This window comes from Phanerochaete carnosa (genome assembly GCF_000300595.1).
Source record: "Phanerochaete carnosa HHB-10118-sp unplaced genomic scaffold PHACAscaffold_13, whole genome shotgun sequence".
Classification (NCBI taxonomy): Eukaryota; Fungi; Basidiomycota; class Agaricomycetes; order Polyporales; family Phanerochaetaceae; genus Phanerochaete; species Phanerochaete carnosa.
In genome coordinates this window covers 1,417,743-1,445,385 of record NW_006767640.1, presented here as the reverse complement: position 1 = coordinate 1,445,385, position 27,643 = coordinate 1,417,743, and the positions used below count along the sequence as shown (strand labels likewise).

Genomic DNA, 27,643 nt, shown 5'->3' with positions numbered 1-27,643 from the left:
CCGGCAGGCTTCGCATGATGTCAACTAAGAGTTTGTAGGCCATGAGGTACTCACGATAATCTCATAAATGATCATTACCTGCTCCATAGAACGACATGGGAGTGAGCCTGGCAAATAACTTGATTGTAAGCTGGCCGACTTCGGATATACCTCACGCCGAAACGGCTGCTTACGACTCTTATGCAGCGGAAATGACAGGATAACTAAACTTTGTTATAAGCGTACGCTCCACTTCTTATCCCCGTTCTTATGAATGTTACCCGAGACGCCAGTGCTTGCATCCTCTACTTGCACGGCGTACAACTCTCTAGGTTCACACAGTCTCAGTAAAAATTGATACTGCTAGAAGTAGCTCCACTTCTCTCGAATCCGACGGAGAATCTACTCCCACCGTAATTTTGGTCCAACCTTGTCTATTCACATATTGTACAAATATCCACAACGGATTATCGAGCCACCAAGGCAAAGCCAACTCGTAGATTGCCAAAAATATTCTCTGTGCGGTCAGGACCCGGCAGGAAGAAGTCGCTCGTGCCAGAATCGAAGTCGACTGCAAGAGTAAGTGAGCTCTACGACCAACGCAAGAAAATTAGTTTCAACCCACCAGCGAATGCGCTAAGAGAGGTGCACCAACGCCACCAGCCAAAGCTTACCGCCGAGTTCATCAATCAGCGAACTCTTACCCGTCGCACTTACGCTTGCACCTCTGCGACGTGCGCCTTCAGCGCATTGATGTCGGCAACTTCGTGCTCCCGCAGAATGAACGCTTGCGCGCAGTGACAATTTAGAGGATCTGTCAGGACCGTACATAGGTGAGAATGGCGAGGATGCAGGGACCAATAATGGCCTGCGCCGCTGGCACGGCTTTCCTGCAGGGCGACTGCGAGAAAGTTCCCGCTGCGGCGTCTATCTTGTCCTCTTCCGTGCGTGCTTGAAGATCTCGCAGAGCGTACAACCTGGCGCACGTCAACTTCCATCCATTAAGAGCTCGAGCGCAGCCACGGTGCCCACCTCGAGAGGTAAAAATAGGCAAAAGCCCACCGCGAATGGTCGAGACCCATATGCCACCTGCGAGAGTGGATAGATGAACGCCACTACGCACGACCTTCAGTCCATTTGGAGTATGTTCCGGTGGGAGCAGAATCATTCCAATGTTATCCCTTCACAGGACACGGGATACGGGAATGCTACCTCCCGGCAGCTTCGAATGATGTCAACGATAATGTAAGCCACGGAAGCGTACGGAGGTACTCACAACAACTTCACAAGTGATTATTGCCTGCTGTGTAGAATGACATTACAGTGGTGCATGCGCGACTGCGAGTCGAGACGCCACGCTGGCCTGCAAAGCAGAAGTCAGACACGGGCCAGGCACTGGTACAGCTTTCATGATGTCTCAAGCTCGCGTAAGCTTCCAGCCAGAAAAGATAAATCGATATACTGTAACCGAATCCACCGCATAACATCAATGCGAAAGAGATCCATAACTTGTATCCCGTACCAGCCCGTACCCTTCCCTGTCCAATCCGATAGTCTGCAGCCGCTACCATTATATCACCCTCATTCGAACTCTTGATCACCGCTCGGACATTTGGGCAAGATAGTCAGACAACTACAGCAAACGTAAGCTTGCTGACGGCACAGGTAGCAAACCACAGACGCACCTTCAACGCGCCCGCACGGATAGTCTCCGCCGCATTCTGCACATCCGGGTTCGCGAGCACCCGCGAGATAGCTTCTTTGGCCGCACCCTCGAGATTCGACAGCGTGCCGTCGGCAAGAATGCTCTCGCCGCCGCTGCCGCCGGGCATGCCCTGCATCTCGTCCTCCTCGCGCCCAAAGTACTGGTTCGAGGAGATGGAGGACGCGCCCTGGAAGTTCTGCAGGCGCGTCTGCGCCTCACCCTGTGCCACGGGGTCGTACGACCCGCGCCCAAAGTACATGTCGGACGAGATCGCCTTCTGGTTCCCAAACTTATTGCGCGCTGTCGTCGGCGCGTCGTCCACCTTCGGCGAAGCCGCCGCGGATGCCGCGGGCACCGCGCCGAACCCGAGCCGCTTCATTCCCATGCCGAGTCGCTCCATGTCCTGCGCGCTGCCGAGGGGCTTGGCCTCGACGGGTGTGGTGTTCTTGCCGTTGGCCGGTGTCAGCGAACGCGACGCAGGGGCGGAGGCGGAAGCGGAGGCCTTGGCCTCTGCCGCCTTGCGTACACGTTCCTCTTCCTCCTGGCGCTCCTTCTCTCGGTCGTAGCCCAGCTGCCGTATCCGCTCGGCCTCTTCAGTAGCCTTGCGTTCTGCCTCTGCGAAATCAATGGGCGCAGCGGCCTTCTTAGCTCCGAGACCGCCGAGCTTGGACTTTTTTGACGCAGCGGTACTTGTGTTGGTCGTGGTGGAAACGGCGGGAGAAGACGTGAGACGGGTCGCACCGAGCTTAGAGTTAGGTCGCGAGCCTGGTGTATTCGGTGATGAGCGAAGGGACGACGAGCTGATGGTGCGCGGAGCGGGTGTTCCTGTCACGGTCGCAGCACGCCCGAGGACAGGCACCCCCGGCGATGACACCGATGAGGCGGTGGGCTTTGCTGCGGGCTTGTCCCAAGAGGAGAAAAAGTCGTCCGCCTCGCCGCCTGCGGCACTGGAGGGAGTTTCTGCAGCAGTCTCTGCCATGCCTTCCACGAAAATACGCGTAGGGTATCTAGCGCAAACGTCAGCTCATGCCCGGCACGCCAGTGGGGGGCGATCCAGCAGCCAAGCCTAACGCCTGTACTCACTTTGTAATGTCGTCCTTCACTCGCTTTGCTAGCTCTTCTTTGTACAGCTCCGCAATCCGACTTGAGTACTTCTTCTTGGTGTCCGAGTCACTTAGTGACGTCGCACCACCGTGTTTGGTGAAAAAATCGGTAGCTGATGCATTACCTCCAACCTTCATCGTTCTGAGCTGGTTTAATTGCCAGCTGTCTAGGTTGGTCGAGCTGTGAGTCCGAGTTCGCTGTCAGCTTGTACGTCCGGGGCGGCTGGAGGCGACATACCGCACGAAAGAAATGTGGACACCCATGTTTCTGTGCACACTCGAGCACTCGAGGCAGATGTATACACCAAACGTCACACTCGACCATGTCGGATTACGGGCTTGACAGTCGAAACACACCTGGGTCTCTCTGAGTGCGGATGTGTGGCTGATATCGCAGAATGCGCACCTTGTTGGCCTTCTGGGCCTTCAGGACCTTAAAGACGGCGTCCGTCTCCACTTTTGTTGGCTCTGTCATGATCTAAATGGAGACAGACAAGAGTATGAGGGCGAAGATGGAAAATGTGGTGGAGGTCGCGGGTCAAGGCAGATCTGAAGCGCGAGATGATAGATCTGCCACGTTCACCGCCAAGGAGAACACTAGTTCGTAACCAGAGTCTCATTGAGACTCGCCGTCAGAATTGAGCAGACCTGTAGGAAGAGCTTGCTTGTCCGATTTCCGGTCAGCTGAGAAGAAGGGAACGACGCCGTAAGCGACGTTACTTAAAAGCACAAATACAAAGCATTTTGGTCTACTGCTATTGGTACATTGGAATTTCGTTGGTATCTACACCCATTGAACAGGTGTCTTCAGGACCTTTACCAGTTTCTCCTCCTCAGAACCCTCCTCCGTACCCACCTCGCTCATGTACTCCCATCTCGCCGTCTCCGGGAGACTCATCAGGATACTCTCAATCCTCGCGCCCGGCGTCGCCAGTCCAAACTTGGTCCCTCGGTCATAGACGAGGTTGAACTCAACGTACCGCCCGCGGCGGATGAGCTGCCAGCGGCGCTGCTGAGGCGTAAACGGCATGTTGATGCGCTGCTCGAGGATGGGGATATACGACGGGATGAACGCGTTGCCCGCGCTCTGGATAAACGCAAAGATCTGCTCGGGATCCTTGGGGCGGACAGCGTCGGCGGCAAGGCGAGCGTGTGGCTGGTCGCAGAGGTCGTCGAAGAAGATGCCGCCGATGCCGCGCGATTCTTGACGGTGCGGAATGAAGAAATATTCGTCGCACCACTTCTTGAACGCCGGGTACATCGCGGTGCCGAACGGGTCGCAAGCCTCCTTGATCGTCTTGTGGAAGTGCACCGCGTCTTCGGCGTAGAGGTACGACGGCGTCAGGTCGCAACCGCCGCCGAACCACCAGGCGAGCACCCGTCCGGGATCCTTCTCCTTGTCCTCGGACTCGGTGATCTCAAAGTAGCGGTAGTTAGCGTGCACGGTCGACGCATGCGGGTTGCGGGGGTGGATGACGAGGCTGATGCCCGACGCGAAGAAGGGGAGGGCCGCCGTAGCATCTGGATCATAAGGGATGGACGAATGTTCTACCCGCATCTGCTTGATGGCAGCAGGAGGGAGCGTGCCGTGGACGATGGAGATGTTCACGCCCGCCTTCTCGAGCACAGATGTGGGCGCGGTGGTGTCGGAGTGGGACGCCTCGGGGACGGCAAACACGCACGAGGTGCCCTTTCCTCCTTGCGGGCGCACCCACGAGTCGCGCTTGAACGGTGGGGAGTTGGGATCGAGCTTCTCCAGCGCGGAGACGATCCTGTCCTGGAGGTCGAGGATATACTCCTCGACCTGGACGCGCATCGGCTTCGACATCTCGAGGATGGGTGGCTACGTGCGAGATATGTAGTCAATGCCAGCAACCCTTGCCTAGTATTTATTATAGTGTCCCACTGAGATTCTCAAGGAAAGCGAGCGGGTCGGGACCGTATTCACGAGCGGGCCCGGTGCGTCTGGACTCTGGATCGTGGGCTACACGGCGGAATTTTGTCCCATAAAGCTACGACGTCGGCTTCGACAGCTGAGTAGACTCACGTCAGAGGTCTGTTGGTGATGATTTGCACGTTCTGGACTCCAAGAAAGCAAACAATGAAAGCTATACGACCGAAAGTCAATGTCGAAGCCATGCTGATGGCGATTTACGTTTACTTACCGCACTTACATAGTAAGTAGTGCCCACTAGCGTCTCTTTGCTGGGTTTTGTTACTGCTATACAAGTGGTTCTCTGACGAAAGCAAAGTAACCGAAGGACGCTTTCCGTTCCAAGTCTAGTCCGAGGCCCGAGGCCTCCTCGCAAGGCCTATCGCCGTCTACGACCCCGCCGCCCTCCCGACACCTTATACGGACCATTGCTTTCTCGCTCCCCAGCTCTCCATGATTTTCAGGCTCGGGTTTCGGATGTGTAGCGAACCGGTACCTAATGACACCGCATGAAACAGACAACGATTTGGACATGCTGATCACCTCGAGCTATCTCACCATGTCGTCATTCAATGTTAACAGCCTCTTCAGCGTGTCTGGTAAGGTCGTGTTGGTCACTGGAGGAAATCGGGGTCCAGGCAAAGCGGTGCGCCGCGTCTGGAGCCTCTCGTGAATGCAATACTCGACATCTTCGTAGATTGCGACCGCTTTCGTGACGAATGGCGCAGAGGTATACTGCTCATTCTACTCCCTATAGGATCCTCGTTGACACCATGGTTCATATCAGGTCTACTTTACTTCGCGTAATGCCAAAGCCTGCGACGAGACTGCCGAAGAGCTGAACGCTCTAGGCATGGGCACGTGCATCCCTCTACCTGCTGATCTCCAGAAAGTTATCGAGGTCGAGCGGCTCGTAAAGGAGATTTCATCGAGAGAGACAGCTTTGCACGTACTCGTGAATAACGCTGGCGCAGGATGGGAGGTCGGGATTGACAAGCAACCCGTATGTCCAGCGTCCCGTCTACTGCAGACTCATTGAACTGCCCTAATGCCAGGATGAAGCATTCACGGAAATCATCACTCTGAACCTCCAACGTGTCTTCACGTTGACTCAAAAGCGCTGCCCTTATTCCGCACTGCCGCCAAGCAGGGCGGCCGGGAAGGGCTCAGCTGGAATGACCCCGCCAGAATCATCAATGTGCATCGTCTTTGCACACCGGAGGTTCATACTGTGCTAACAATGGTGTCATTTAGATTGGATCTATCGAAGGCCTGAAAGTCGCCAATCACGAGACGTACGCCTATTCTGCGTCTAAGGCCGGCTTGCACCACCTGAGCCGCACGTTCGCTGGTCGTCTCGACTGGGAAGGCATCACGAGCAATATAATCGCATGCGGTCCCTTCCGCACCAAAAGTAGGCCCGTTCGGCTGCCCCTCTCACTCAGCTGTTCTGATGACAGCATGCAGTGTCGGATTTCATGTTTGAACATGCCGGCGAGTACATTATCAGAGGCACGCCATTATGCCGCGTCGGCAAGTCAGAGGATGTTGGCGGTACCGCTCTCTTCCTGGCGAGCCCTGCAGCGAGCTGGATGAACGGTGCCTCTCTTACTTTGGACGGAGGCTCGACTGTGGCTATGACGAGTATGCGCGGAGCTGCAAAGTTGTGATTACACCTGGTTGGCGATAGGTTACGTGAAGCTATATACAGTAGTCGAAAGCCAATGTCGAAGCCATTTTAATGGCGGTTTGTACTTACTGATCGTGTACTTACGTAGTAAGTAGGGCCCAATAGCGTCTCTTTGCTGGGTTCTGTTACTACTATACAAACTGTTTCTTACGGTTCTCCGACGAAATGTAAAGTAACCGAAGGCGCCTTCCGTTTCATCTCGACGCTACGAATCGCTTTTTCTCTACCCGAACTCGCCGTGATTTTAGGCTCGGGTTTCGGATGTGTAGCGAACCGGCACCGATTGACGCCGCGTGAAAGAGACAGCGATTCGGACAAGCGGCGACACATCTATCACCTCCGAAAGCTGTCTCACTAAGTATGTCGTCGTTCAGCGTCAACAACCTCTTCAGCGTGTCTGGCAAGGTCGTGCTGGTCACCGGAGGAAGTCGGGGTATAGGCAAAGCGGTACGTCGCGTCTGGAGCCTCGCGTGAATACAATCCAGACATGTTCGACGTTTTCGCAGATTGCGACCGCTTTCGTGACGAATGGCGCGAAGGTATACTACTCATTCCACCTGCTATACGATTCTCGCTGACAACATGGTTGATGCGAGGTCTACATCTCTTCGCGCAGTGCCAAAGACTGCGACGAGACTGCTAAAGAGCTTAACGCTCTAGGCATGGGCACATGCACTCCTCTGCCTGCCGATCTCCAAAAAGTATCTGAGGTCGAGCGGCTCGTAAAGGAGATTTCGTCAAGAGAGACTGCTTTGCACGTGCTCGTGAACAACGCTGGCACAACATGGGGTGCCGAGATCGACGAACACCCTGTACGTCCGGCGTCCCGTCTACTATGGACTTATATCAAATCGTCTACCAGGACGAAGCCTTCACCAAAGTGATCACTCTCAACCTCCAACGTGTCTTCACATTGACCCAGAAGTGTCTGCCCTTACTCCGCGCTGCCGCCAAGCAGGGCGGCCGGGAAGGGCTCAGTTGGAACGACCCTGCCAGAATTATCAATGTGCGTCGCCTTTGCACGTTAGCGTTAACGCATGTGTGCTAACAATGGCGTCATTTAGATTGGATCTGTCGAGGGCCTGAGAGTCGAAAACCACGAAACGTACGCCTATTCTGCGTCTAAGGCCGGCTTGCACCACCTGAGCCGCACGTTCGCTGGTCGTCTCGGCTGGGAAGGCATCACGAGCAATACAATCGCATGCGGTTCTTTCCCCACCAAAAGTATGTCTGTTCGGCTACTCTTTCGCTTGACTGTTCTGATGGCAGCACGCAGTGACGGCTTTCACGCTTGAACATGTCGGCGAGTATATCCTCAGTGGCACGCCATTGTGCCGCATCGGCAAACCAGAGGATGTTGGCGGTACCGCCCTCTTCCTGGCGAGCCCTGCAGCGAGCTGGATGAACGGTGCCACTCTTACTTTGGACGGAGGCTCGACTGTGGCTATGACGAGTATGCGCGAAGCTGCAAAGTTGTGATTACAGCGATAGGTTACAATGTCGCGCATTTCTGCTAGAAAGGACTACAACGCAATAAACAAAATATCCAGATCTATACAAGTACTCAGTCACCGAAGGCAGACACAGGCCTCGAGACTCGGACGGACGTCCTGCGCATCGACGCCCGGATGCTGCTCTGGCGCATGCTCTGGCGCATGCTGCTCTTGCGCCGTTGCAAGCTGTCTTCCTTCTCCCTGCGCAGCTGCTTGAGCTCACGCTCGAGCTCCCCGATGTGCACCTTCTGGTGCTCGACGACCTGCCGGAGGTCCGTCAGCTGCTGCGTCTTCTCCCGGAGCTCCTCGCGCAGCTTCTCGGCGCGCGTCTCGGCGGCGCCCCCGGCGCCGGACCCGCCTTCCTCTGCCGCGCCGCCCTCTTCGTCCTCCTCGCCAGGCACCTCGAGCGCAGGGCTCAGCCGCGCCGGCGGGAACCACGGTTCGGGCACGAGCCGCCCCGGTTGCGAGATATCAGACGGCGTCGCCGGCGCCGTCAGCGTGTACCACGAGCTCGACGTCTTTGCCGGCCCGCCCCCGAGCGCGCCTCCCGCGCCTCCGCCCCGCCGCGCGCGGCTCTCCCCCGGGAAGTAGTCGACTGCGACGCGCGTCGAGATCCACGGCAGTGCCGTCAGCTCGCGCACGAGCCCGCCGAGCCGCTGCCCCCGCGGCGTTCCCGGCACCGCAGCGCCGGCGCCGTCGCCGTACGACACGTCGGACAACGTCTCGAGCTTCGACGTCCGCGCGTGGCTCCCTCCGCTGAGCGGCGAGTGCACGTCGTGCATTTGGTGCGCGTGCAGAGGATGGTGGTGTTGGTGTTGGTGGGGATGTGCGTACGGCGGCGCGAAGAGGAACGGCAACGGGTACGGCGCGGGCGCGAACTTGTTAGGCCCGCCGAGCAACAGCGTGCCGTCGTGCGCGTCGCCGGGCATGCTCGTGACCGTCGTCGCGGGGCTCGTGACGCCGTACGATGACGTTGCGGTCGTCGTCGCGCCGCTGCGCCGGTCGTATACCTGGCTGTGCGTCACCGCGCGCGGGAGGCTTCGGATGCTGCTCACGAGCCCGCCGACGAGGCTCCGCGCCTTGCCGCGCAGCGCGCCTGACGGCGCCGGCGGCGACGTGGGGCGCTCGGACACCTCCTCGACCGTGCTCATCTTGAAGCCGTACGCGCTCGTCTCGGCGTCCTCCTTCTCCGAGCCCTCCGTCATCACCTCCGTCTCGCTGCTCGCCGTCTCGGGATCGCGCTCGTCGAGGTGTGGCGGCGCGTGGCTCAGCTTGATCGTCCCCGCGCTTGAGTCGGAGTCGGGTGTGCCCAGGTCGAACGGGACGGGGACGGGCGTATCTGGCGCGGAGGGATGGGCGAGCGAGGAGATCCAGCTGGTGTAGCTCGTTCCTGAAGCGCATCGCCGCGGTGTCTGGTAGCCGCCTGTACGAAAGGAGCCGGGTGGTATCTCAAGAAAGTCGGGCATCGTTCGTCGTCGTAGTGGAAAGGAATGATAGAGAGGGCAAGCACATTGCCTGCCAGTAATGTAGTCTGTACGGTGTGGCAGGTGTGTGTACACCATGAGGCCAGTAGCTACACGCCCCAGCTTCATCGATTCGCCGAGCTGCAGCCTGTCCTACAGCAGCTTTAGTTCATATATGCTATCAATCGGATTGGCATCGTGATTGTATTGCAGAGTGAGATTGAAAACAGCCTTATAACGACATCAATCGACAATGTTAATCCATCCGGGCAAGGAACACCTCTGCAATCAGCTCGATGCTTATACTTGTGGAAGCCTCGTCGACGCGCAGAGTCTTCAAAAGGAGTGATGTAGCTCGTCATTTCGTGCACTTGCCACTGCGATAGCGCTCGGTGATGGAGTTGCATTCGTCGAGCAACGTAGGGTGAATGAAGGGCTTCAAACCTGTTCCACTAGAACTAGTATGATGTGAGTCGCTTTAGCCCCGCGATTTGCCCACGGATAGCTCGACTCACTTTGGTGAAACAACCTGAACTGTACCCGCATCCGATGTCGGAGGCTGATCTGCAAGACGTCGTCCTTTTCTACACGAATATCGCGACTGTGCCTTGCTCACTTAGTGTGGCTGCGGCAGTGTCAGCCTGCAGGCTGCCAGTCGCAGCTCGTGCTGGTAAAGCTTTAACAGACTTGGGAGGTTTAGGGGGCCCCGCATGGCTTGTAGAGTATGCTATCTCCCGCTCGTTGCGAATCGGAGGTCCTACAGGGGGGCCTGAAGCCGAAGTTTGGTCTGGACGACGTTGTCATTCCTCGAAACGCATGGTGACCGCATTGCAGCACTTACCTGATGCTCCGAGCGCGCCGAGATCCACGCTTCGTGCGCTCGATTGGCTTCTGGTGACTCGTTTCGTCGAGAATGATTCGACTCTGTCGACTCTGACACGCTTGCGAAGAGGTTCCGGAGGCTCTGGCAGTGAGCCGCCAAGGTTTACAGTCCTCGACGTCGCCGAGGAGGGGCTGAGCTTGCGCGGCTTTGAGCGTTTGAGGGAACTTTGGGAGGTTTGGGAGGTTGGACCGCGATGCCTCCCAGCAGGGCGGCGGGCGGCATCGTGAGGTGACCTTGGGTCGGTGTTGAGTGCAACCGTGGGAATACCCGCGGAGATGGCGGCGCTATGTGGGCAGCAAGCGCAGGTAAGCACGTGGCGGCATCGGCAAACAGTGAGCAAGGGTCAACAGTCAGGCCAGTCAGGGCCAGATCCCCGTGGTCGCGTTCGTCACACCGGCTCTGCCACAAAGCGCGCCCATCCCATATCTGGAACTACCCCGCCGTCGATCTCTGCCGGGCGCCTCACTCTTTTATTTCTTAAAGCCTTCAAGCACGCCTGACTCGGTCCTCAAGAGACCCCCCCCTCCCCCTCTCTCCTCATGATGAGTTCGTGCAAATGCAAGAGGTGCTCTCTTCTCACCACTAAATCTCGAAACACCTCAGACGCAGAGTCCCTCAATGGCCGCCTCTTGCTCGCTATCCCAAAGAAAGGTCAGACCACGGTCCGCGTTCGGCTCGTCGAGAAAAGCTCATTTGAACCTAGGACGCTTGTATGACAAGTGCATTGAACTCCTCGCAGGTGTGCTCGCTGGCCAAGTCCCTTTGAACTTGTCAAGTAACCTTTTGCAGGGGCCGACATACAATTTCGGAGACATGCACGGCTAGACGTCTGCCTCGTCAAGAACCACCCCATGGCCCTGTGAGTAGTGAAAAATTTCCCCCGCTCTTTCCCCCACTCACACGTATGTCTCAGCGTGTTTTTGCCCGCGTCCGACATTCCCTCCTTCGTCGGCAAGGGCAACGTTGACCTCGGCATCACCGGCCACGATGTCATCCTCGAATCCAAGATGCAAGACCACGTCGCGGAGGAGCTCCGGCTCGGCTTCGGCAAGTGTGCGCTGCAGGTGCAGGTGCCCGAATCCGGCCCGATAAAGTCCATCGACCAGCTCGCGGGCAAGCGCATCGTCACCTCGTTCGAAGTGCTCGCCGGCGAGTACTTTGACAAGCTCGATCAGAAGCTGAACCTCGCGGACGATGCGAAAACGAAGATCGAGTACGTCGGCGGCAGCGTCGAGGCCGCGTGCGCCCTCGGATTGGCGGATGGGATCGGTGAGCGTTTTGCGTGTGCCTCGCCCTAACACCACCCGGTGCTGACACACGCACACACATTCACCCAGTGGACCTTGTCGGTGCGTAGCTTCTCGAACCCCCCTTTCTCTGCTCTGCTTCCCTTCTGAGCGCGGATCTTTTTTAGAGTCCGGCGACACGATGCGCGCTGCGGGCCTGCACGCGATCGCGACGCTGCTCGACACCGAGGCGGTGCTCATCAGGTCCAAGGAGCAGAAGCACCCCGAGCACGCATCCCTTATCCGCCTCATCACGAGCCGCATAGCGGGCGTCGTCGCTGCGGGCCGTTACGTCGTCTGCGAGTACAACATTCTCCGCGAAAAGGTCCACGACGCGACCGCGATCACGCCCGGCCGCCGCGCAGCGACGATCAGCCCGCTCGAGGACGGGGACTGGGTCGCGGTCAGCTCGATGGTGCTCAAAAAGCAGATCGCAGACGTCATGGACCGCCTCGTCGCGATTGGTGCGGAGGACATCCTGATCTTCAACTTGGATAATTGTAGAGTGTAGCGCTGCAGTAAAGTTTAAACGCTGTATTGTATGTAATACTACGTGCGTCGTCTGTGCGATTGTCTCATACCCCTCGATGACACTCACCGCTGGCGTGATCGGTGGTTGTATCGCAGAAGCGTACGCTTCTATCAATAGGCGTTGTCCCTGCCAGGGTCATGGCCGCCCTATTCGTGATGGACGAGTGGCAAATCCCTGCAGATAAAATAGGATTCGCATCTATGACGGCCTGAGAAGCCTGTTTGCCCTCGCGTAGCAAATCACGTTAGCTCCGAGCGCTCTTTCCTTAGCGAAAATAACCTTCGATACTTATTCTGTCAACCGCGCAAGGTGCGCCACGAGGACTCGAATGTTCTTATTTCAATATACTGAATCCCCATGAGCCTGTCTAGCGCCTTCGCTATTGAATATTGACTTGCGATCATCAACGCCGGCGGTTTCATCGAAGCCCGCACAGGGCCGTAAATCAGTAGACACGAGCAGACGCGAACGGACTCCATAGAAAAAGGCTATCACTCCAAGCGAGATTGAAAGACGGGGTTCTCATTTCAATATTGCGCTCCTTCGAGAGCCCCGCACGAACTTACACGGAACCAGTGCGCAGGATCCTCAGAAGAAAGGGCCAGCTACGCAAGCGAGATTTGTATTCAATAAGACAATATACTCCAGGTTTGTACCAACGCTCGCACCAGGTGGTGATCACGAGTACTCAATATTTCGTATCCCTGCGATGCACGCTCGCGAGTGGGCGATGCACCGTGCCCGGTGTGTCGCACATTCGCCGCCGCCCCGAGTGTTCTGACGTCCCGTGACCAGGGTTGCCTGCTGCCGCCCTAGAGTAGAAGCGTCCAATTGGCCCAGAGAATAGACTTGCGCATGCAACAGCGGCTCTGGGTATACGCGTGTGTGCCGATTTTCGAGCCGTGCATGCGACTCAATGCACTCGGCGAGTCTCAGGAAAGTGGAGTCGCGCGGTACGCGCGTCAACGGACGCCTTCGAGAAGATGTGCGCGTGTGGATCACGGACAGTTTTCCTAGCCTGCTGACCGCTGCGGTCGCATTCCTGAGTTGTTTCTTGTGCGCTCGTACGTACGCCTTCGGCGTCGCCAGGACGTGCTGGCACAGAAGTGGGGTTTGTCTCGAAAAATTCGTCTTGCGGCTCATGCTTCAATATTCAATGCCGACGCGCTTGACGTATGCGAGGCATCGAGCGCGGCACAGGGTGGTAAGCGCAGTTTTTTTCTTGAGAAAACTCAGGCAAAAGCGGCTAAAAAAGGCCCAGTTATTCCTCAATTCTACGCTGATGCAAACTGAGGAGAAACTGGTGCAAAACCAGCCAAAATGGTCTAAAACACAGTAAAACTGGCGGAAAACTGAGTTTTGCCTTCGGTTTTTTTCAAGTGAAAATCGGAGAAAGTTGGGGCCTTGTTCAATCAGTTTTTGGCCAATTTTACGCCGGAAAAAAGTGCGCTCACCACCCAGTGCGGCTCGGAGAAGCTCGATCCTCTTGGCATCAACAATTTCCTCGACCCCTAGCCCCCTCCCAAGGGACCCTCGGTGGTTTGCCTCTAAGTTTTGCTGATAAAGATCCGGTAGAGCGGGGTGTCTCTGCAACGCGTTCCCAAGCCCTGTCTCACGGGACCCCTAGTGTCTCTAGGACCTATGGCGGCTTGATGAGCTACTCAGGGCTGCCCGAGAGCGCCAGCTTGGTTCCCAGGAGTCTGCGTTGTGGTACACAAGGCGCAGCCAGGCGTGCAGAAGCAGAGGCGCCTGCTTGGCACAGCTCGAGAATTTGTCTTAGGACGCGAGACGTGTGCCAGAGCCAGCAGCCCACGCAAATGCCAGTGTCCGTTGGCAATCTGGCCCAGCCTTCGCTGGAGCTTCCCGCGTTGTGGCGCGGCATTCACCGTGGTCGGTGTCCCAATGCTCTCCGACTCACCGGTTGCCAAGCCTCTAACCGATACAACCATCAACTTGATCTCAATCTACTTTCCCCTCTTCGCCTCGCAAGGTGCTTGCTGGATTCATGACACCCAAGTGTCTGATACAAATCGTGGATCGACTGGTCACTGTTGCTCCTCAGGACTCCAGCTAGTCAGGGAATCGTGGAGGACGGAACCATATTTGAGAGAAAATGTCAAGATATAATCGTGAACTTTGCAGCCCCCTCAGTTTGGCTGATACTCAGTGGACAGCGAATGCAGTGTGATAGGTGACTTGACGTGCAATAGGCAACAAACAGCAAATAATGCCATGCTTTCGAAGCACGACTCAATGGAAGAGCTCCTCTTAAGTCGTTGTGTTGCTTTGATAGCTACTCTAAACATTCAGCATTAATTGGGCTCGTACAGCTGACCGTCTTCGTCCCCGGTCAGTTATGACCTCTCTCCGCGTGTCGGGGACTTATTACCGAACCGACACACGCTGTACACACGAAGTCGCTCTCTATACAGCCTCCACCAATGCTGCCGACCCCGGCTAAGGTGCGACAAAAGCGAGCCGTTCGTCGACTTCAACTTGCAATGTCTTGGACTATGTGCGCTCGTGCCCGTATCTAGAGTCATCGGTATAAGGGCAACCGATGGTCCTATGCTTGTTTCCTCTGGAGCGGACAGTGGACTCCTCCACGGGCCGAAACTTGCGCAGCAAGTTTCGCAGGTGCGGCTGGCCAGGCGCAGGCTGACCGGCAGAGGGCACGACTTCTGAATCGACGTCAAACTTGCCGGGTGCTACAGAGTGTTGTGTAGATGAGGAGCACATACGTCGATCGGTGTTAGAGAATAAGGATCTGGTGATGCCTTCGAGTGTTCTTTCTCGTGCCTTGCTGAAAAGCGGTCCAAGTAGTACATAGACATCAGTTTGCTCTCGGATCGATTGGCCCCACCAGACAATCACTATCCCTTGGTTTTGCTGTCTAGCCCACTACCTATCCGAGGAACGGGAAGAGTCATACGTCGAATTTCACCCATCGATGATCGAGACCATGTTGCGCCAAATCGCTAGGCATCGAGAGGAGAGACCTCGAGGATTTGCATCTTCTGCCTACTTGTAACAGTATTAATATTAATCTTGCGGGTTGGGCTCTACGATGTGAGTAGGGAGTTCCATGTTATCGAAGAGCGACATTTTGACCACGCCTCGACAGTGACCGAGATGCAAGGCAGTCTGAACAAATCATGGTGTCTATTAGACTATAATTTCTTGCAGATCTTGATGAAGAAAAGCAGAGGAGGGGTGGGTATAATCGACAGGGATAGGCAAGCTGCTGCTCTTAAATTCGCTTGCGCTTGGTGCGCCACGTTAATTACCCAGCGGGTTTATCCCACTTTTAAAACCCCGCCATTTAAGCGCCATGACCTGGATGATCCGGTAACCGCGAGATGAGTGATCAATACAAGATGCTTGCTATTCTAGTAAGCTATAGTTACTTACATCTCAAATTGTTAGCGATAACTGACGGGCATCGTCGGAGGGGCAGGCGAGGTTTTAAATTTGAAAAGTTGAATAAACTTGAACACTTCAGTGTCAAGTCGTTTTTGAGCCTTCATCGCGTTCAGGTTCACTTTTAACTTCGCATAACTCTTGAATTTGACCATGCTGCGCTGCAGATCTTCGTCTCTCTATTCACCCACTCATCAATAATGCCGTCAAAACCAAAACAACCAACACCAAAAAAAACGAAAGCGTCGAGTCGTCGATACAATATTGACTAGAACTATGATGTCACCAAAGTGCTGAGTGTCCCCCAATCGCCTAATTGTTGAAAGATGTCGGTGTTATGGAGCGAGCGAACCAGTTTGGTTGCATCTGCTCCTGGTGCATTGCCTCGTGCATATTAGGTTCAAGGAGTGCTGATGCTGGGTCAACATGAGGCCCGAAGCATGGGCGTGCGCTATCTCTGAAGCTCACACCCTTTAATCTGCTGCGGCGACGATTGGCAGCAGCAGCATTCTTGCTCTTGGACCCTCAGTACCCTCTATCATGGCCCCAGATGGGTCGGATTGGCGCGACCGCTCTACCCCTTCCACCCCACCCGGCAGGGGACAACCTGTGCTCTCTCGAGGCCCATTTCGTGGCCGCTTCTATCCCAGAGGACGAAGCGGTCCGCCTGGTCCCAGGGGCCATGGTCATCCCTCCGTACCACGTATTCCCGGCAAGAATATTCTCGAGGGGCTTTACCCAAGCACGATTCAGGTGATTGAGAAACCGGCAGAGGTACCAGCAGGCGATGACATCGTGATTGGCGATGTCCAGTACATTACATCGTACAGTTGGGCGGAGGGTGATGAGCCTACGATCCTTGTCCCCGGTACGCCCCAACGGCCTATTCCTAGGGAAGCCGCCGGCTGACACCCTCCCAGGTTCTCCTCGGCTGTGGAAAAACGACCTGCCGTTCCCGTTCCGTGCCCCTCGGGACAGTGGTATCGTGTTCGTCTACCAGAATGGCCACAGATGTCCCTCGTACCCGCTGCTCCCGCTCTTTGTGGCAGCCGATACGATGGAGAGCGATGGCCATTCCCCGACGACATGGAGCTCGGTCGACATCGTCACGGATCGCAACAACCTGCGGAAGCTCTGGTCGTTCGTGGAGAACCCGGAGCCGAGCGACTTCCGTATCGACTTGGAGCTCGTGGGGCCGTGGACGGTGCTGATGCAGAGGTGGGAAGAGCGGACGGCCGAAGAAGTGGAGATGCGGGGCTTTGGAGGCTATGGCGACTCGTTCGAGCAGACATGCACCACCACTGCGCCTGGGTGCGAACGCGGAATTTTTGCAGGGCATCATAGGGTTATCTCATATGTGAGCACCGGATGGTCAGGTGTCGGTACATACTCAGGACCGATGCGCAGGACATGTCAGGGCTCAAGCTAGTCGTGCGATGTGAAGTAGATGCGTGCTTTGCTCCAGAAGAGGCCAGTGCAGAGGTCGGCGACCAATCCCAAAATAACGCCAGCAGTCCTGACGATGACCTGACGAACGCACTTAAATCTCTAAGCATCTCCTCTTCCTCGAACACACCCGCTTCGGCAACTACACTTCAAAAGCAGGGGCTTACAGTCGTCAAAGCCGGCTCCATCATCCCTCAGTCCTCCCTGATCAAAGTGAAATCACGCTCCGAGCAGAGTATGACCTCTTTACGCTGGTACGAGATCTATCCGCAACTTCTGCTGGGGCAAACATTCCACTCGATGATCGGCGTGCACCGCTCTGGCGAGTTCTCCAAAGTGCGGCACGTGGAACTTGACTCGCCCGAGCTGGAGGACGTCGCGCGCTCTGCGCAGTCTGGGCTCCGGAAGCTCAGGTGGCTACTCGAGGAGATCCAGCACGCCGCCATGGAGCGCGGGCAGGACGCCAAGCTCAGTTTGGTGTGCAGGCAGGGCATGCTCGTGCTCATGAAGAGAACGTCCTCAGCTTCGCTTCTTCCGGTGGATGTTCTCAAGCGCTTCGAGGTATAGTTGCGCGCTGTGACGCAGGTATGCGGCTCATCTTCATGCATTGTCATCGCAACCTGACATGATGCAACTTCCCTCTCGCAGGCTATGCTGGCCATCAGCTCAGGGGGCGGCATATCTAGTCCTAATAGTGCGCCGTTATGTCATTCGTCTCACGAAAGTACTTCGTATTGGACGCTGCCACATGTGTAATATTAGGGAGATGCGTGTCATTTTCTGTTACTCCAGTTTTTCATGATACCTGTTACAGAGGAACGAGAATCGAACACGAGGATTACCCATGGGAATTTTTCCCTACTTAGGTGAGCTCGATAGATAACACTGGATGCTTCTGATCACTATCGATAAACCGTGCGGTCGTTTTGCATTCTCAGAGTAGTACTTGAGCTCGCCATCCGCCTGTCCTCATTTTGGGACACCACCCTCGTTCCTTTCCAGCCGTCCCGATGGTGTGGCCTGTCGCGTCCACCGGGTTTCCTACCCCGAGTCTACAAGATGCTTTGGCCGCCTCTATCTCAAGCGGCACCTTCACCGATACCGCATACTACCTGTTCTCATGTCGAACCGCTGATGGTGGGGCGAGGCATCCGCGCGCTGTGTACGCTAGCAGCCAGGTCTTAAAAGCGTCTGGGGATCATTTCGACGCTCGTAAGCACGTTTACGCTGATGGTTCGCGTTGGCGTGTATCTGAAATTTTCCGCACAGAGCTCGGTGGCGGCTTCTCGACGAACGACGAGATTCCAGCTCAGACGAGCGATTACGGATACGAGTCCGACAGTGATCTGGACGACGAAGAGGACGTGAACGGCGACTTGGAGATAGTGAACGGATCCAAAGGCAAAGTGCGCCACTTTGAATCCTCATTTAGCAATTGTTAGCCAACACTCCTCCGGGGTTAGGCCGTGGAGGATATCGATAAGGAGCCAGCGTCTATCTCCACTACTCTTCGTGACGAGGCTACAGCTCGGGGAGTACAACATAACGTGTTTGTCCCGGATGTCGCGGCTACAACGTAGGACCAGCCTTTTGTCTGCCGGCTCAATCATTCTGAGCTTGCACTTTGGTAGCTGGCGCGCCCTCATCTTCTTCATATACACAGGAAAGGTTTATTTCTCCCCTCTACGAGCGTACGGTTTAGAGAACCGCCGCAAAGCCTTGAGATGCCATGCGGCCCAGAATCCTGACCTCCCCGCTTTGTGCTCACCAAAGTCGCTATACAGGCTCGCTGATATCGTACGTCGATATCTTGTCCCAATCTATTTTTGGTTTGATCATGTTCTTCTGCATTTAGATCAGTCTGCCAAGCCTCAAATCTCTGGCAGAAGCAGATATCAAACGACAGCTCTCCGTCACTTGCATCGCAGAAGAGCTCTTCTCGTGCTTCTCGTCCACGTCAGTTTCAACATATCACCGACCTATTACAGCTGTGCTCACGTCTCTGCAGATATCCTGACATACTCTCCGCACAACTTGGCTTTCTCTATGCAGAAGGACGGATGCCACAAGTAATGCAGAAGATAAATAAGAATCTGGCGGCGGTCACGGCGGGTCAGATGCCTCATGCCGAGGCAGTGTTGTCGGCCCTCTTGGGCAAACTGTCTGAGACGCTTCTGCTTGCATCTGTAAGAGCAGCCGTTTTCGCACCTTTTCTAAATTTAACTCTTTGTCGCATGATAGCAGGGCTCCGCGCGAAAGCAACGATACACGGCTCCCACTCTGGAAGAAACCCCGAAGTCCGAGTCCGAGCCTAGACCCGGGCTGCCGCCGTGGGCGACCTCTGGCTAAATAATCGGTATGGACCTCTCTGACAAGTTCTTTAGGTAGTAGCACGTAAATCTTGTCTCGTCGGAGCCGAAGGATAATGCACTCTCTTTCCAAGCTGGGCTCCGAAATTTGCTCGAGATTCCCAAACTGCACATTCGACGCGACCTTCCGCTTTAAGAGAGTACTCGCGTATTACATAATATAGCGCCCTGCTCATCCCTGTTACGCTTGCCGGCCGACCTCTTTGCGATAGTACTATAACTACGCGACCCAGCCTCATCACAACGCTGCCATAAATTATGGTATATGCATCAGGCGGGGCGTTCTTGTATTCATAAAGAGGACGCCCCTGGCCGTGCTCCTGCCGCTGGACGTCTCCAGGCGCACGCAATGGGCGCATCAGGAAACACTGTTTGGCGCCGTAGTGGGGACTTCACTACCGAAGCGTCCGAAGCGTCCGAAGCTAGCGGCGCGCGGGACTGCCCGCCGCGTAGCACAAGGAGTCGCGGTAGTGGCCTCGGAGCAGAAGCTCACCTTCTGTTTTCATTATAGCCACAATTACTCATTTTTAAGTAATATAATGATTTCTGTAACCGAGTAGCTAGTACTACAGCCGTTCAGAAAGTTCTCACACGAGAATGAGACACTCCTTTGCGCGGGCGCTTGGAGCGATGCGCGACTCTCCAAGTCTGCCAATGCCGGCCCTAAACTGATGGCGCTATCGGTTCGTTGCCACGTCGTTGTGTTTCAGTTCTTCTCCCATGATATCCTAAGCTCTGCCCTGCGATGATGAGCAGGTGATATGCTGCAAGTAAAGTAAGTGTTCTGAGATTGAAGATGGGCTCCGTCACTGATTACTTTTAATGTGATGCACTGCGGCCATGCAGCTCTTCATTGCCGCCGCAACGCGGTAGAGCAGTCGAGCAGTCACGACAGAAGCGGGAGGTTGTGCGGCCCTGGGGCAGGGGGTGAAGAAAGAGTGGCAGATACCAGGTGGGCAGCCATGCAAAATGGGTAGGTAGTCATCCAGTGGAGGCGGTGGTGGAGGTGCCAGGCTGGCGGAGCAAGTGGTAAGCACGGCTCGCACAGGTGCTATGTACAAAGGCTCACGGGGTTCGGCACTTGGACCTCCAGGCCATCGTCTTGACACCGTCCAACTAGCGCAAGCCCCCGCTGATGGACGAATTTGATCCGCCTCTTGTGGCGGAATCCCCGAGTCCAACAGGTTTGCTGTTGGCCTCTGGATGGTGAATTATGTGCTGCAGATGGCAAGCATTGACTACTCAAGCACGTACCTGCGCACGCACGAGCTGGGCATGTCGTACAACCTGCTCGAGTCGCCGGCGGGTGTCGCGGGCGGTGCGAGTGTGGGCAGCACGAACACAAATACGAACTTCTATGCGATGCTCGCTGTAGCGGGGGCGCTTGTGAACACGAATAGGAGCCGCATCCTCGACCTCAGCATCGACGGCTCGCAAAGCAACTACAGCGCCGCGCACGCAGCTACACCGTCTACGACCAGGTGATAGCGCATGTGCGTGCACTCACGCTCTTCAACCACATGAACGTGTCTGCTGCCGGCACCGACTTTGTGTTGCCCGCGGCACTCTCCCTCGGAGTACCGCAGCCCGGCGCCGTCCTTGTGCGCTACGTCGGTGTGTCACACCCAGCTGTGTGCCCAAGGTGATACATACTAATGTAATGTTTACCCATGCTCATTTAAGTGATAGTACAAGACATTCTATGTAAATACGGCCCTGTAAAATAGCCAATATACTATCCAATATTAATATTCTGATGACACTTGCATGATGAGATGGGTGATTGGTGATCAATGCTACAATATCAGGTGCAATATTGCTTACATAGGGCAAGCTACAATTACACTTCGGAGCTGCTACGAGAGTGCTCCTGAGACTAGTAGTTACTACGAAAGTGCTTCCGGAGCAGGGACACGTTCGGTGCTTGCTACAGAAGGGGGGACCATTCTCCGACTGCTTCGACCTCTACACTGGCTTCGTAATACTACGTAGCAAAGTCATTTTTCCCTGATGTGGTGCATGCAATATATGTAATACTTGGCACAGGTATGCAGCTTGTCTTTGCGAGTTACTGCCACAATTTGATGAGGTACGTCCACTATCTTCAGCGTCCATTTTGGCAACCAGTTCGGGCAGCGGTACTCCTCTCACCTGATCATCTCCTCTTTGCACGAATACATTCCGTCTGGGGGTTACGTCGTACGCACAATAACTTATGGGATCCGTGTCAACCTCTGCTCTAGCTGTTTATTGTCCCAGTTACTACAAGATAGAGGCTGAGCACTGGGACCAGGCACGCCATTACTGCTCCTCGTTACCCGGTGTTCGCCGCTGTCCAAACAAGCGGCGTTTTTGTGCCACAGCGGTTAAAGTGGCAGACTGTTGTCAATGAGTGATAGGGTCATTCTGAACCTGGATGCTGAGGGCATTTAAGCTTAGTATGAGCCTGCTCTCACTTCAAGGTGCGACAGGCAACTCCCTCCGCCCTTTAGTCTACCACAATGACGCAGCCTGTCGTGCCATCCATCGAGCTCGCCATTCCGAGTCTGCAAGAAGCCTTGGCTGTCTCTATCTCCTGCGGCTCCTTCGTTGATACCGCATACTATCTGTTTTCACGTCGCACTGCGGACTACAGGGTAGGTCATCCGCGCGTTGTGTATGCCAACAGCCGGGTCTTGAAAATCACCGGGGACTATTTCATAGCTCGTAAGCTCACAGTCTCTTCGGAAAACTAGGTCCAGACGATAACGTTTTGCGCACAGAGTTTTATGGTGGTCTCTCCGCAGACGACGAAATCCCGGATGCGACTGATGATTACGGTTACGAGTCTGACAGCGATCTAGAAGAAGTTGCCGAGCATGACTCCGAACAGACAGAGAGCGGATCCAAAGGAAAGGTGTGCCCTCTAGCCTAGGATAATGATGCATTGCTGACCCTATCTAACAATGTACTCAGGGAAAAGCCTCTGACAAAACAGAAACGGACTCGACGATCTCGAGTCTTCGTGAAGAAGTGAAATGCAGAGGCGTGAAGAACAGTTTGTTCGTTCCTGATGTCGCAGCTGTGACGTATGCTCGTCTTTCGCTCACAGGAACCGATAACTGACGTGACAGGACGCCCAGCTGGCAGGCGCTTGTCTTCTTCATCTACACAGGAAAGATATCTTTCGCTCCTCTGCGGTCAAATGGTCTGCAAGCGCGCCGCGCGGCCCTTGAGGAGCACCACCGTATTCACCCCGAACTCCCCCCGCTCTGCTCGCCAAAATCCATGTTTAGGCTGGCAGACATAGTAGGTTTTCGTCATGTGTCCCCACCTGATAGTTCAGCCGGCTGATTATTTGCAATTATCGACACACAGGTCGGATTGACAGTGCTGAAGACACTTGCTGTGCAGGAGATCCAAAAGCAGCTTTCGGTATCGTGCCTCACAGATGAACTATTCTCGCAATTCTCTGCTAGGTGAGTTCAAAGTAGACATCGGTCTCCTCCGTGCCGATTCCTCGACTAGGTACCTCGACGTACTCCAAGTGCAACTCGACTTTATGTACGGTTGCGGACGAATGACACAGGTCATGCAGAAGATCCAGCTCCACGTCGCTTCTATCGTGAACGGCGCGGTTCCCCACACGGATGCTGTGCTCTTGGCCCTGCTTTTGAAGTTATCTGAAGTGCTGTTGCTCAACCCGGCGCCATTTCAGGCGATGCCTATATTATTTAAGTTCGACCGTAGAACGGAAGAGGGCCCAGTACGTTGTCTCTTTCACGGTTTCTCAGTGACATGTCTCAGAATGTATCATCTTCAGCCGCAGCCGAAACCGTTTAAGTTTAAGTTTCCAAGTGCAGGACCTTCGGTAGAAACGAAGCAGGAACCCGGATGCTCCTCCCAGTGAATGGTCGTCCGGGCGAAGATCAGTCGTGTCATGCCTGGGAGTTAGCGCCTCGAGCACATTGTAGGGCGATCTGTTTTTTTATGCGACTGGTTTCGGCTTCGCGGACCTTTGTATGTAACTTTTTGAGCCACCACAGCAATGATGCATGTCGCCCGTACTGTTCTGCTGGACAGAATGTATCGTCATGCTCTACGTAATAAATTATTTCGTGTAGCGCTTTGGAAACGGATATGAACGACGTTTTGCTTGATTTTACCTTTGGGATTACGTTTGTAGAGATGGGTAACCCTCCGGATATCCTGAGAAAGTTAGATGACAAGAAACTAGCCAGCGCAAAATGCCAGTGACAATGTTGTCGAAGTTACTTGAAGGTCGACTTGTTAAAATTTAGGGCTAAGCGAACCCAAGTGGTGGAAAACGGCTACAAAGGGTCTAGACAGGGCATTGCTGTTCACTTTACTGATGCCGAGCCAGCGAGAGTCAAGGGGTTTTACCGCGGTCTGATCACATCATTGAGCTGAATTATCTGCTACTTACGGTGTAAGTACTAGTAAGTATCGTTTGTTAAACCGACGCCTAGATTTCTAGAAGGGCGCTTATATTTCTAATCCGGCGCTATTTCTAGTACAAGGCGTATCGTACTGTAGTCATCTTGTCTTTCTCAGCATGCACCTCGCGCGTCAGTGCCACAATCCAGCAAGGCTTTTCTTCGCAGCCTACTATACTGACTCCTGAGAGGCAGCTCGAGATGCTCTTCGTTCAATGTCCTGTCGTGCATCTCATGGATATACCCCTGGGCCGTTGAAGATAATGTCGTACACACCGCGGGAGACATTTTTATGGTAATGCCTGGGATCAAACACGAGGGCTGAGCATGATGCACGTCGTGATGCGGGGTTCGCCGCTGTCCAGGTGAGCGTCCAGCAATGTAGTCAAGATTCCTGTCTTCAGGCTTTCAGCTGACTGACCACGCGGCTCTGGATCTAGGCGTGATTCCGGGGAGTTTGTATTTAAACCTAGCACGATCTTGCTCTTCCTGTGAGACGCGACAGACACCCCCTTTCACTCCGCCGCCCATTACGATGGTGCTGCCCGTTGTGTCTACCGAGTTCCCCATTGCGAGTTTGCAAGAAGCTTTGGCTGCCTCTATCTCCACCGGCTCCTTCATCGATACCGCATACTACCTGTTCTCACGCCGGACTGCTGAAGGCAGGGTAGGTCATCCGCTCGCCGTATATGCCAGCAGTCGGGTCCTGAAAGCCGCCGCCGATCATTTCGATGCTCGTGAGCTCTTAGCTGCTTCGGACGCACATGATCGGATACTGACATGTGAATCTTGTGCAAAGAACTAAGTGGTGGTTTTTCCACGGACGACGAGATTCCTGTTGCAACTGCCGATTATGGGTACGAGTCTGACAGCGACCTGGACGAAGGCGAAATCGTCGAGCACGACTTTGAAGAGGTGGCGAGCGGGTCGAAAGGAAAGGTAGACCTCTTGAAAATTGTGTTACATCTCCGGCACCGTCTGACAACGCTTTCAGGGCAAAGCCTTCCAGATAGACGAGGCAAATTTTGATCTGACTGCTTTGAGCCTTCGTGAAGAAGCTGTACGCAGAGGCGTCAAAAATTCCTTATTCATCCCAGACGTCGCAGCGGTGACGCATGTTTGCTTCTTTGCTCATCATAACCTGTTTCTGATGACTTATTCAGCTGGCACGCTCTGGTATTTTTCATCTACACGGGGAAGATATACTTTGCTCCTCTGCGATCTAATGGTCTACAAGCACATCGCTTAGCCTGTGGGGAGCACAACAGCGCGCATCCCGACTTCCCTTCACTCTGCTCACCCAAGTCGATGTACAGATTGGCAGACATGGTCGGTTTTTATCGCTACATGTGCCTCTTATGAACTGCACAGCCCACTGATTGCTCACCAAAATCAATACGCAGGTCGGGCTGCCCATACTCAAGGCATTTGCTGAGCAAGAGATTCATAGGCAGCTCTCGCTGGAATGCGTCACTAGCGAGCTGTTCTCGCACTTCTCTGCAACGTGCGTCCACAATTGACCCAGGCTCTTCTCCGCGCTGATTCCTTGACTAGATATCCTGACATACTGACGGCGCAGCTCCAATTCGTATACGACAGCGGAAGGATGGCACAGATCATGCAGAAGATCCAACGGCACGTTGCTTCCGTTGTGAGCGGCCAGATGCCCCACGCGGAGACTGTGCTGTCAGCACTCCTATCTACACTGTCCGAACTCTTACTGTCCAACCCTGGGCATCCTGCTCCACCAGTCGTAAATTTCGGCAGTATCACCGACCTATCTCGAGTACGTAATATTGCTTGCAAATAAGAAAAGAATTCTTGAGATCTCATGTGCGCCGTGTAGCCACGTACTCCTACTCTTGGCGGATCTGCCGCGAGCTCTGAGCCTCTCCCCTTCAGTGCCTTGAGTGCAAATTTTACTGGCCAGGATAGTTCTGACATTGCATCCTTGGATGAGGCAAGACCATCGCCGAAAGCGGGCATCCCAGAAGGATTTAACTTCAGGGAGCTCACTCCCGACGAGCTTCGTTCCTTAACCAAAGGGCAACGTAGGAAATACTCAATTAGGCTCAAGCTGATGAGGGAAATTCAGCAAGCGAGTCAAGCCTCTACTTCCAGGGAAGGGCATAACTAGAGCTTTTGCGACTCAAGTTCTTGTAGAAGTATTCAACACGATCGCCCGCGACCTGCAGGACACTGCAGCTCGGACTTTCCGTTTCTTTCATTGTACAATAAGTGTGTATATCTTACATGGTGCGACACATGCGCAAGTTATTCGTCTTTTCTGTTCAAGTGTGACCCTCTGACCGCATCCGCTTACCAGCAGTCATGGTTGAGCAACCATGACAGTAAAATGCACGTTTTCACAGAAGTGATTTTCAAGCAATTTCTCACCAGCGTGGTATAGTTGTTCGGCGGGGACGCTAAGCCACAGCAGCCTCACCGCTGTACTCTGGGTAGCCCATCCCACGCCCTACTATCGACGCCCTCGCTCTACAACCGTCCGGCGGAGCGAGCAGTTGAAACACGACTAGCGTGCTGTGCGGCATGAAGTTATCGTTCGGCAGCTGTACAGAGCAAGACAGCTTCTTGACCAAAGCGGTGAGATCTCACTTCACGTCAGACATGCTGCGATCTCCCGGAAGCCTGTAGGTGATGAAGACTTCTTATATTAACACCCGCACCACGACGATTGGTCAAAATAATGCAGCAATCCTCTGGGTTGCGGTGCTCTTGTGCCATACCAATGCCTCCATCCTAGGCTAGTACGGCCGTCCCGCACACAACTCACAGAGCAAGTGGATTATCAACGATCTTTACGGGGCAATCACACTGGTCGTTCACCAATCACGGCCCCTATCTTGGCGGAATCAGGCACGAGGATTGGGCATGGCGCTTTGAGTCGTGACGTGGGGATTCGCCGCCGTCCAGGCAAGCGGTCTCCGAAGACAACCCGACAGGCGGGATTACGACTCGGAGGAATCCCCATTTGGGCCTGGCACGAGCTCCCCTCCTCTTTGAAGCACGACTGGTTTGGAGTCCGCTTCGAACCGGACGGAGTGCCGCGAGACGACCACGAAAGGCCCGACGTCTTACGGGTCGGAAAGGTGAGGTCGGAAAGCTGACTGGTCGTGCCGGTAGGCGTCCGTTTCAGCGATGTCCGCCGTCGGGGGTGCTACTGGGCAACGAAAGGGGCCGGGGCGGAAGTAGTTGGCGTGCTGTCGGATTACCCCTAAACATGAGACTTTCTAGCCCCTCGGCGTTGGTGCGACAGTTATCTCCTTCCACCTCGTCGTCCGACACGATGGTGTCGCCTGCCGGCATGTCTGCCGAGTTCGCGATCCTGGAAGAGGCCTTAGCTACCTCTATCTCCATCGGCTCCTTCACTGACACTGCGTATTACCTGTTCTCCCGTCGGACCGCTGACGGTGGGGTGGGCCACCCGCGCGTTGTGTACGCTAGCAGCCGGGTTCTGAAAGCCGCTGCGGACCATTTCGACGCTCGTGAGTTCCTCGTCTCTCCAGAAGCACGCGAGAGTATGACTTCACTATTCTACACGCAGAGTTAAGCGGTGGCTTCTCTACAGACGATATGATTCCTGCTGCGACTGCCGCCTACGGCTACGAGTCTGATAGCGACTTGGATGAGGCCGAAGTCGTCGAGCGTGACTTCGAAGAGGTAGCGAGAGGGTCAAAAGGAAAAGTACATGCCTTTCTGATCGTGATGCGTCGTCCCGCCCCATCTCACAGCGAACTTAGGGCAAGGCTCCTGATGAAGTCGAGGCAAACGTCGATTCGGCTGCCCTGAATCTTCGTGAAGAAGCTGTGCGTCGAGGCATCAAGTACACCTTATTCGTTCCAGATGTCGCAGTGGTGACGTGCGCTCGCTTCGTTACCCACCGT

The 27,643-nt window shown here is 54.9% G+C and overlaps 14 protein-coding genes across 14 annotated transcripts; 9 read left to right on the top strand and 5 right to left on the bottom strand.

Annotated features, from left to right (window-relative positions):
• Window positions 1-577: 577 nt before the first annotated feature.
• PHACADRAFT_265667 (uncharacterized protein) lies at window positions 578-852 on the bottom strand. Its single transcript, XM_007401894.1, has one exon. The coding sequence runs from the start codon at window positions 808-810 to the stop codon at window positions 616-618; it is 195 nt and encodes a 64-aa protein (XP_007401956.1). The 5' UTR covers window positions 811-852; the 3' UTR covers window positions 578-615.
• A 562-nt stretch (window positions 853-1,414) lies between these two features.
• PHACADRAFT_265665 (uncharacterized protein) lies at window positions 1,415-3,308 on the bottom strand. The gene is made up of 5 exons (XM_007401893.1): window positions 3,194-3,308; window positions 3,026-3,144; window positions 2,768-2,968; window positions 1,665-2,691; window positions 1,415-1,612 (listed from the first exon to the last, which is right to left on the bottom strand). The coding sequence occupies exons 1-5, from the start codon at window positions 3,260-3,262 to the stop codon at window positions 1,577-1,579; spliced, it is 1,452 nt and encodes a 483-aa protein (XP_007401955.1). The 5' UTR covers window positions 3,263-3,308; the 3' UTR covers window positions 1,415-1,576.
• Window positions 3,309-3,438: 130 nt separating this feature from the next.
• Window positions 3,439-5,461, bottom strand: PHACADRAFT_265663 (uncharacterized protein). The gene has a single exon (XM_007401892.1). It carries the CDS (start codon window positions 4,613-4,615, stop codon window positions 3,572-3,574), a length of 1,044 nt encoding a protein of 347 aa, XP_007401954.1. The 5' UTR covers window positions 4,616-5,461; the 3' UTR covers window positions 3,439-3,571.
• A 5-nt stretch (window positions 5,462-5,466) lies between these two features.
• Window positions 5,467-5,922, top strand: PHACADRAFT_265661 (uncharacterized protein). Its single transcript, XM_007401891.1, has one exon. The coding sequence runs from the start codon at window positions 5,574-5,576 to the stop codon at window positions 5,757-5,759; it is 186 nt and encodes a 61-aa protein (XP_007401953.1). The 5' UTR covers window positions 5,467-5,573; the 3' UTR covers window positions 5,760-5,922.
• An 845-nt stretch (window positions 5,923-6,767) lies between these two features.
• On the top strand, window positions 6,768-7,948 carry PHACADRAFT_265659 (uncharacterized protein; the record flags this gene model as incomplete). The annotated part of the gene is made up of 6 exons (XM_007401890.1): window positions 6,768-6,857; window positions 6,917-6,949; window positions 7,007-7,222; window positions 7,273-7,416; window positions 7,475-7,634; window positions 7,687-7,948. 6 exons carry the CDS (start codon window positions 6,771-6,773, stop codon window positions 7,887-7,889), a joined length of 843 nt encoding a protein of 280 aa, XP_007401952.1. The 3' UTR covers window positions 7,890-7,948.
• Window positions 7,949-7,974: 26 nt separating this feature from the next.
• Window positions 7,975-9,369, bottom strand: PHACADRAFT_201607 (uncharacterized protein; the record flags this gene model as incomplete). Its single annotated transcript, XM_007401889.1, has 1 exon — window positions 7,975-9,369. One exon carries the CDS (start codon window positions 9,367-9,369, stop codon window positions 7,975-7,977), a length of 1,395 nt encoding a protein of 464 aa, XP_007401951.1.
• Window positions 9,370-9,558: 189 nt separating this feature from the next.
• PHACADRAFT_188905 (uncharacterized protein) lies at window positions 9,559-10,519 on the bottom strand. Its single transcript, XM_007401888.1, has 5 exons — window positions 10,439-10,519; window positions 10,208-10,394; window positions 9,983-10,153; window positions 9,882-9,930; window positions 9,559-9,824 (listed from the first exon to the last, which is right to left on the bottom strand). Exons 1-5 carry the CDS (start codon window positions 10,469-10,471, stop codon window positions 9,725-9,727), a joined length of 540 nt encoding a protein of 179 aa, XP_007401950.1. The 5' UTR covers window positions 10,472-10,519; the 3' UTR covers window positions 9,559-9,724.
• Window positions 10,520-10,853: 334 nt separating this feature from the next.
• Window positions 10,854-12,106, top strand: PHACADRAFT_265657 (uncharacterized protein). Its single transcript, XM_007401887.1, has 6 exons — window positions 10,854-10,900; window positions 10,953-10,988; window positions 11,039-11,108; window positions 11,163-11,518; window positions 11,587-11,598; window positions 11,664-12,106. Exons 3-6 carry the CDS (start codon window positions 11,101-11,103, stop codon window positions 12,044-12,046), a joined length of 759 nt encoding a protein of 252 aa, XP_007401949.1. The 5' UTR covers window positions 10,854-10,900; window positions 10,953-10,988; window positions 11,039-11,100; the 3' UTR covers window positions 12,047-12,106.
• Window positions 12,107-15,935: 3,829 nt separating this feature from the next.
• PHACADRAFT_154545 (uncharacterized protein) lies at window positions 15,936-17,524 on the top strand. The gene is made up of 3 exons (XM_007401886.1): window positions 15,936-16,355; window positions 16,408-16,844; window positions 16,895-17,524. Exons 1-3 carry the CDS (start codon window positions 16,028-16,030, stop codon window positions 17,498-17,500), a joined length of 1,371 nt encoding a protein of 456 aa, XP_007401948.1. The 5' UTR covers window positions 15,936-16,027; the 3' UTR covers window positions 17,501-17,524.
• Window positions 17,525-17,850: 326 nt separating this feature from the next.
• PHACADRAFT_179263 (uncharacterized protein) lies at window positions 17,851-19,534 on the top strand. Its single transcript, XM_007401885.1, has 7 exons — window positions 17,851-18,145; window positions 18,203-18,339; window positions 18,397-18,509; window positions 18,565-18,730; window positions 18,789-18,889; window positions 18,942-19,119; window positions 19,175-19,534. The coding sequence occupies exons 1-7, from the start codon at window positions 17,944-17,946 to the stop codon at window positions 19,280-19,282; spliced, it is 1,005 nt and encodes a 334-aa protein (XP_007401947.1). The 5' UTR covers window positions 17,851-17,943; the 3' UTR covers window positions 19,283-19,534.
• A 692-nt stretch (window positions 19,535-20,226) lies between these two features.
• On the top strand, window positions 20,227-21,062 carry PHACADRAFT_265650 (glycoside hydrolase family 79 protein). The gene is made up of 3 exons (XM_007401884.1): window positions 20,227-20,331; window positions 20,396-20,944; window positions 20,992-21,062. The coding sequence occupies exon 2, from the start codon at window positions 20,527-20,529 to the stop codon at window positions 20,785-20,787; it is 261 nt and encodes an 86-aa protein (XP_007401946.1). The 5' UTR covers window positions 20,227-20,331; window positions 20,396-20,526; the 3' UTR covers window positions 20,788-20,944; window positions 20,992-21,062.
• A 685-nt stretch (window positions 21,063-21,747) lies between these two features.
• Window positions 21,748-23,394, top strand: PHACADRAFT_188902 (uncharacterized protein). The gene is made up of 7 exons (XM_007401883.1): window positions 21,748-22,008; window positions 22,038-22,198; window positions 22,258-22,370; window positions 22,416-22,590; window positions 22,660-22,760; window positions 22,810-23,047; window positions 23,105-23,394. Exons 1-7 carry the CDS (start codon window positions 21,804-21,806, stop codon window positions 23,189-23,191), a joined length of 1,080 nt encoding a protein of 359 aa, XP_007401945.1. The 5' UTR covers window positions 21,748-21,803; the 3' UTR covers window positions 23,192-23,394.
• Window positions 23,395-24,164: 770 nt separating this feature from the next.
• On the top strand, window positions 24,165-25,564 carry PHACADRAFT_131778 (uncharacterized protein). The gene is made up of 6 exons (XM_007401882.1): window positions 24,165-24,475; window positions 24,538-24,677; window positions 24,733-24,851; window positions 24,902-25,067; window positions 25,142-25,242; window positions 25,293-25,564. The coding sequence occupies exons 1-6, from the start codon at window positions 24,274-24,276 to the stop codon at window positions 25,546-25,548; spliced, it is 984 nt and encodes a 327-aa protein (XP_007401944.1). The 5' UTR covers window positions 24,165-24,273; the 3' UTR covers window positions 25,549-25,564.
• A 1,481-nt stretch (window positions 25,565-27,045) lies between these two features.
• Window positions 27,046-27,617, top strand: PHACADRAFT_201600 (uncharacterized protein; the record flags this gene model as incomplete). Its single annotated transcript, XM_007401881.1, has 4 exons — window positions 27,046-27,244; window positions 27,304-27,443; window positions 27,500-27,565; window positions 27,603-27,617. 4 exons carry the CDS (start codon window positions 27,046-27,048, stop codon window positions 27,615-27,617), a joined length of 420 nt encoding a protein of 139 aa, XP_007401943.1.
• Window positions 27,618-27,643: the final 26 nt, after the last annotated feature.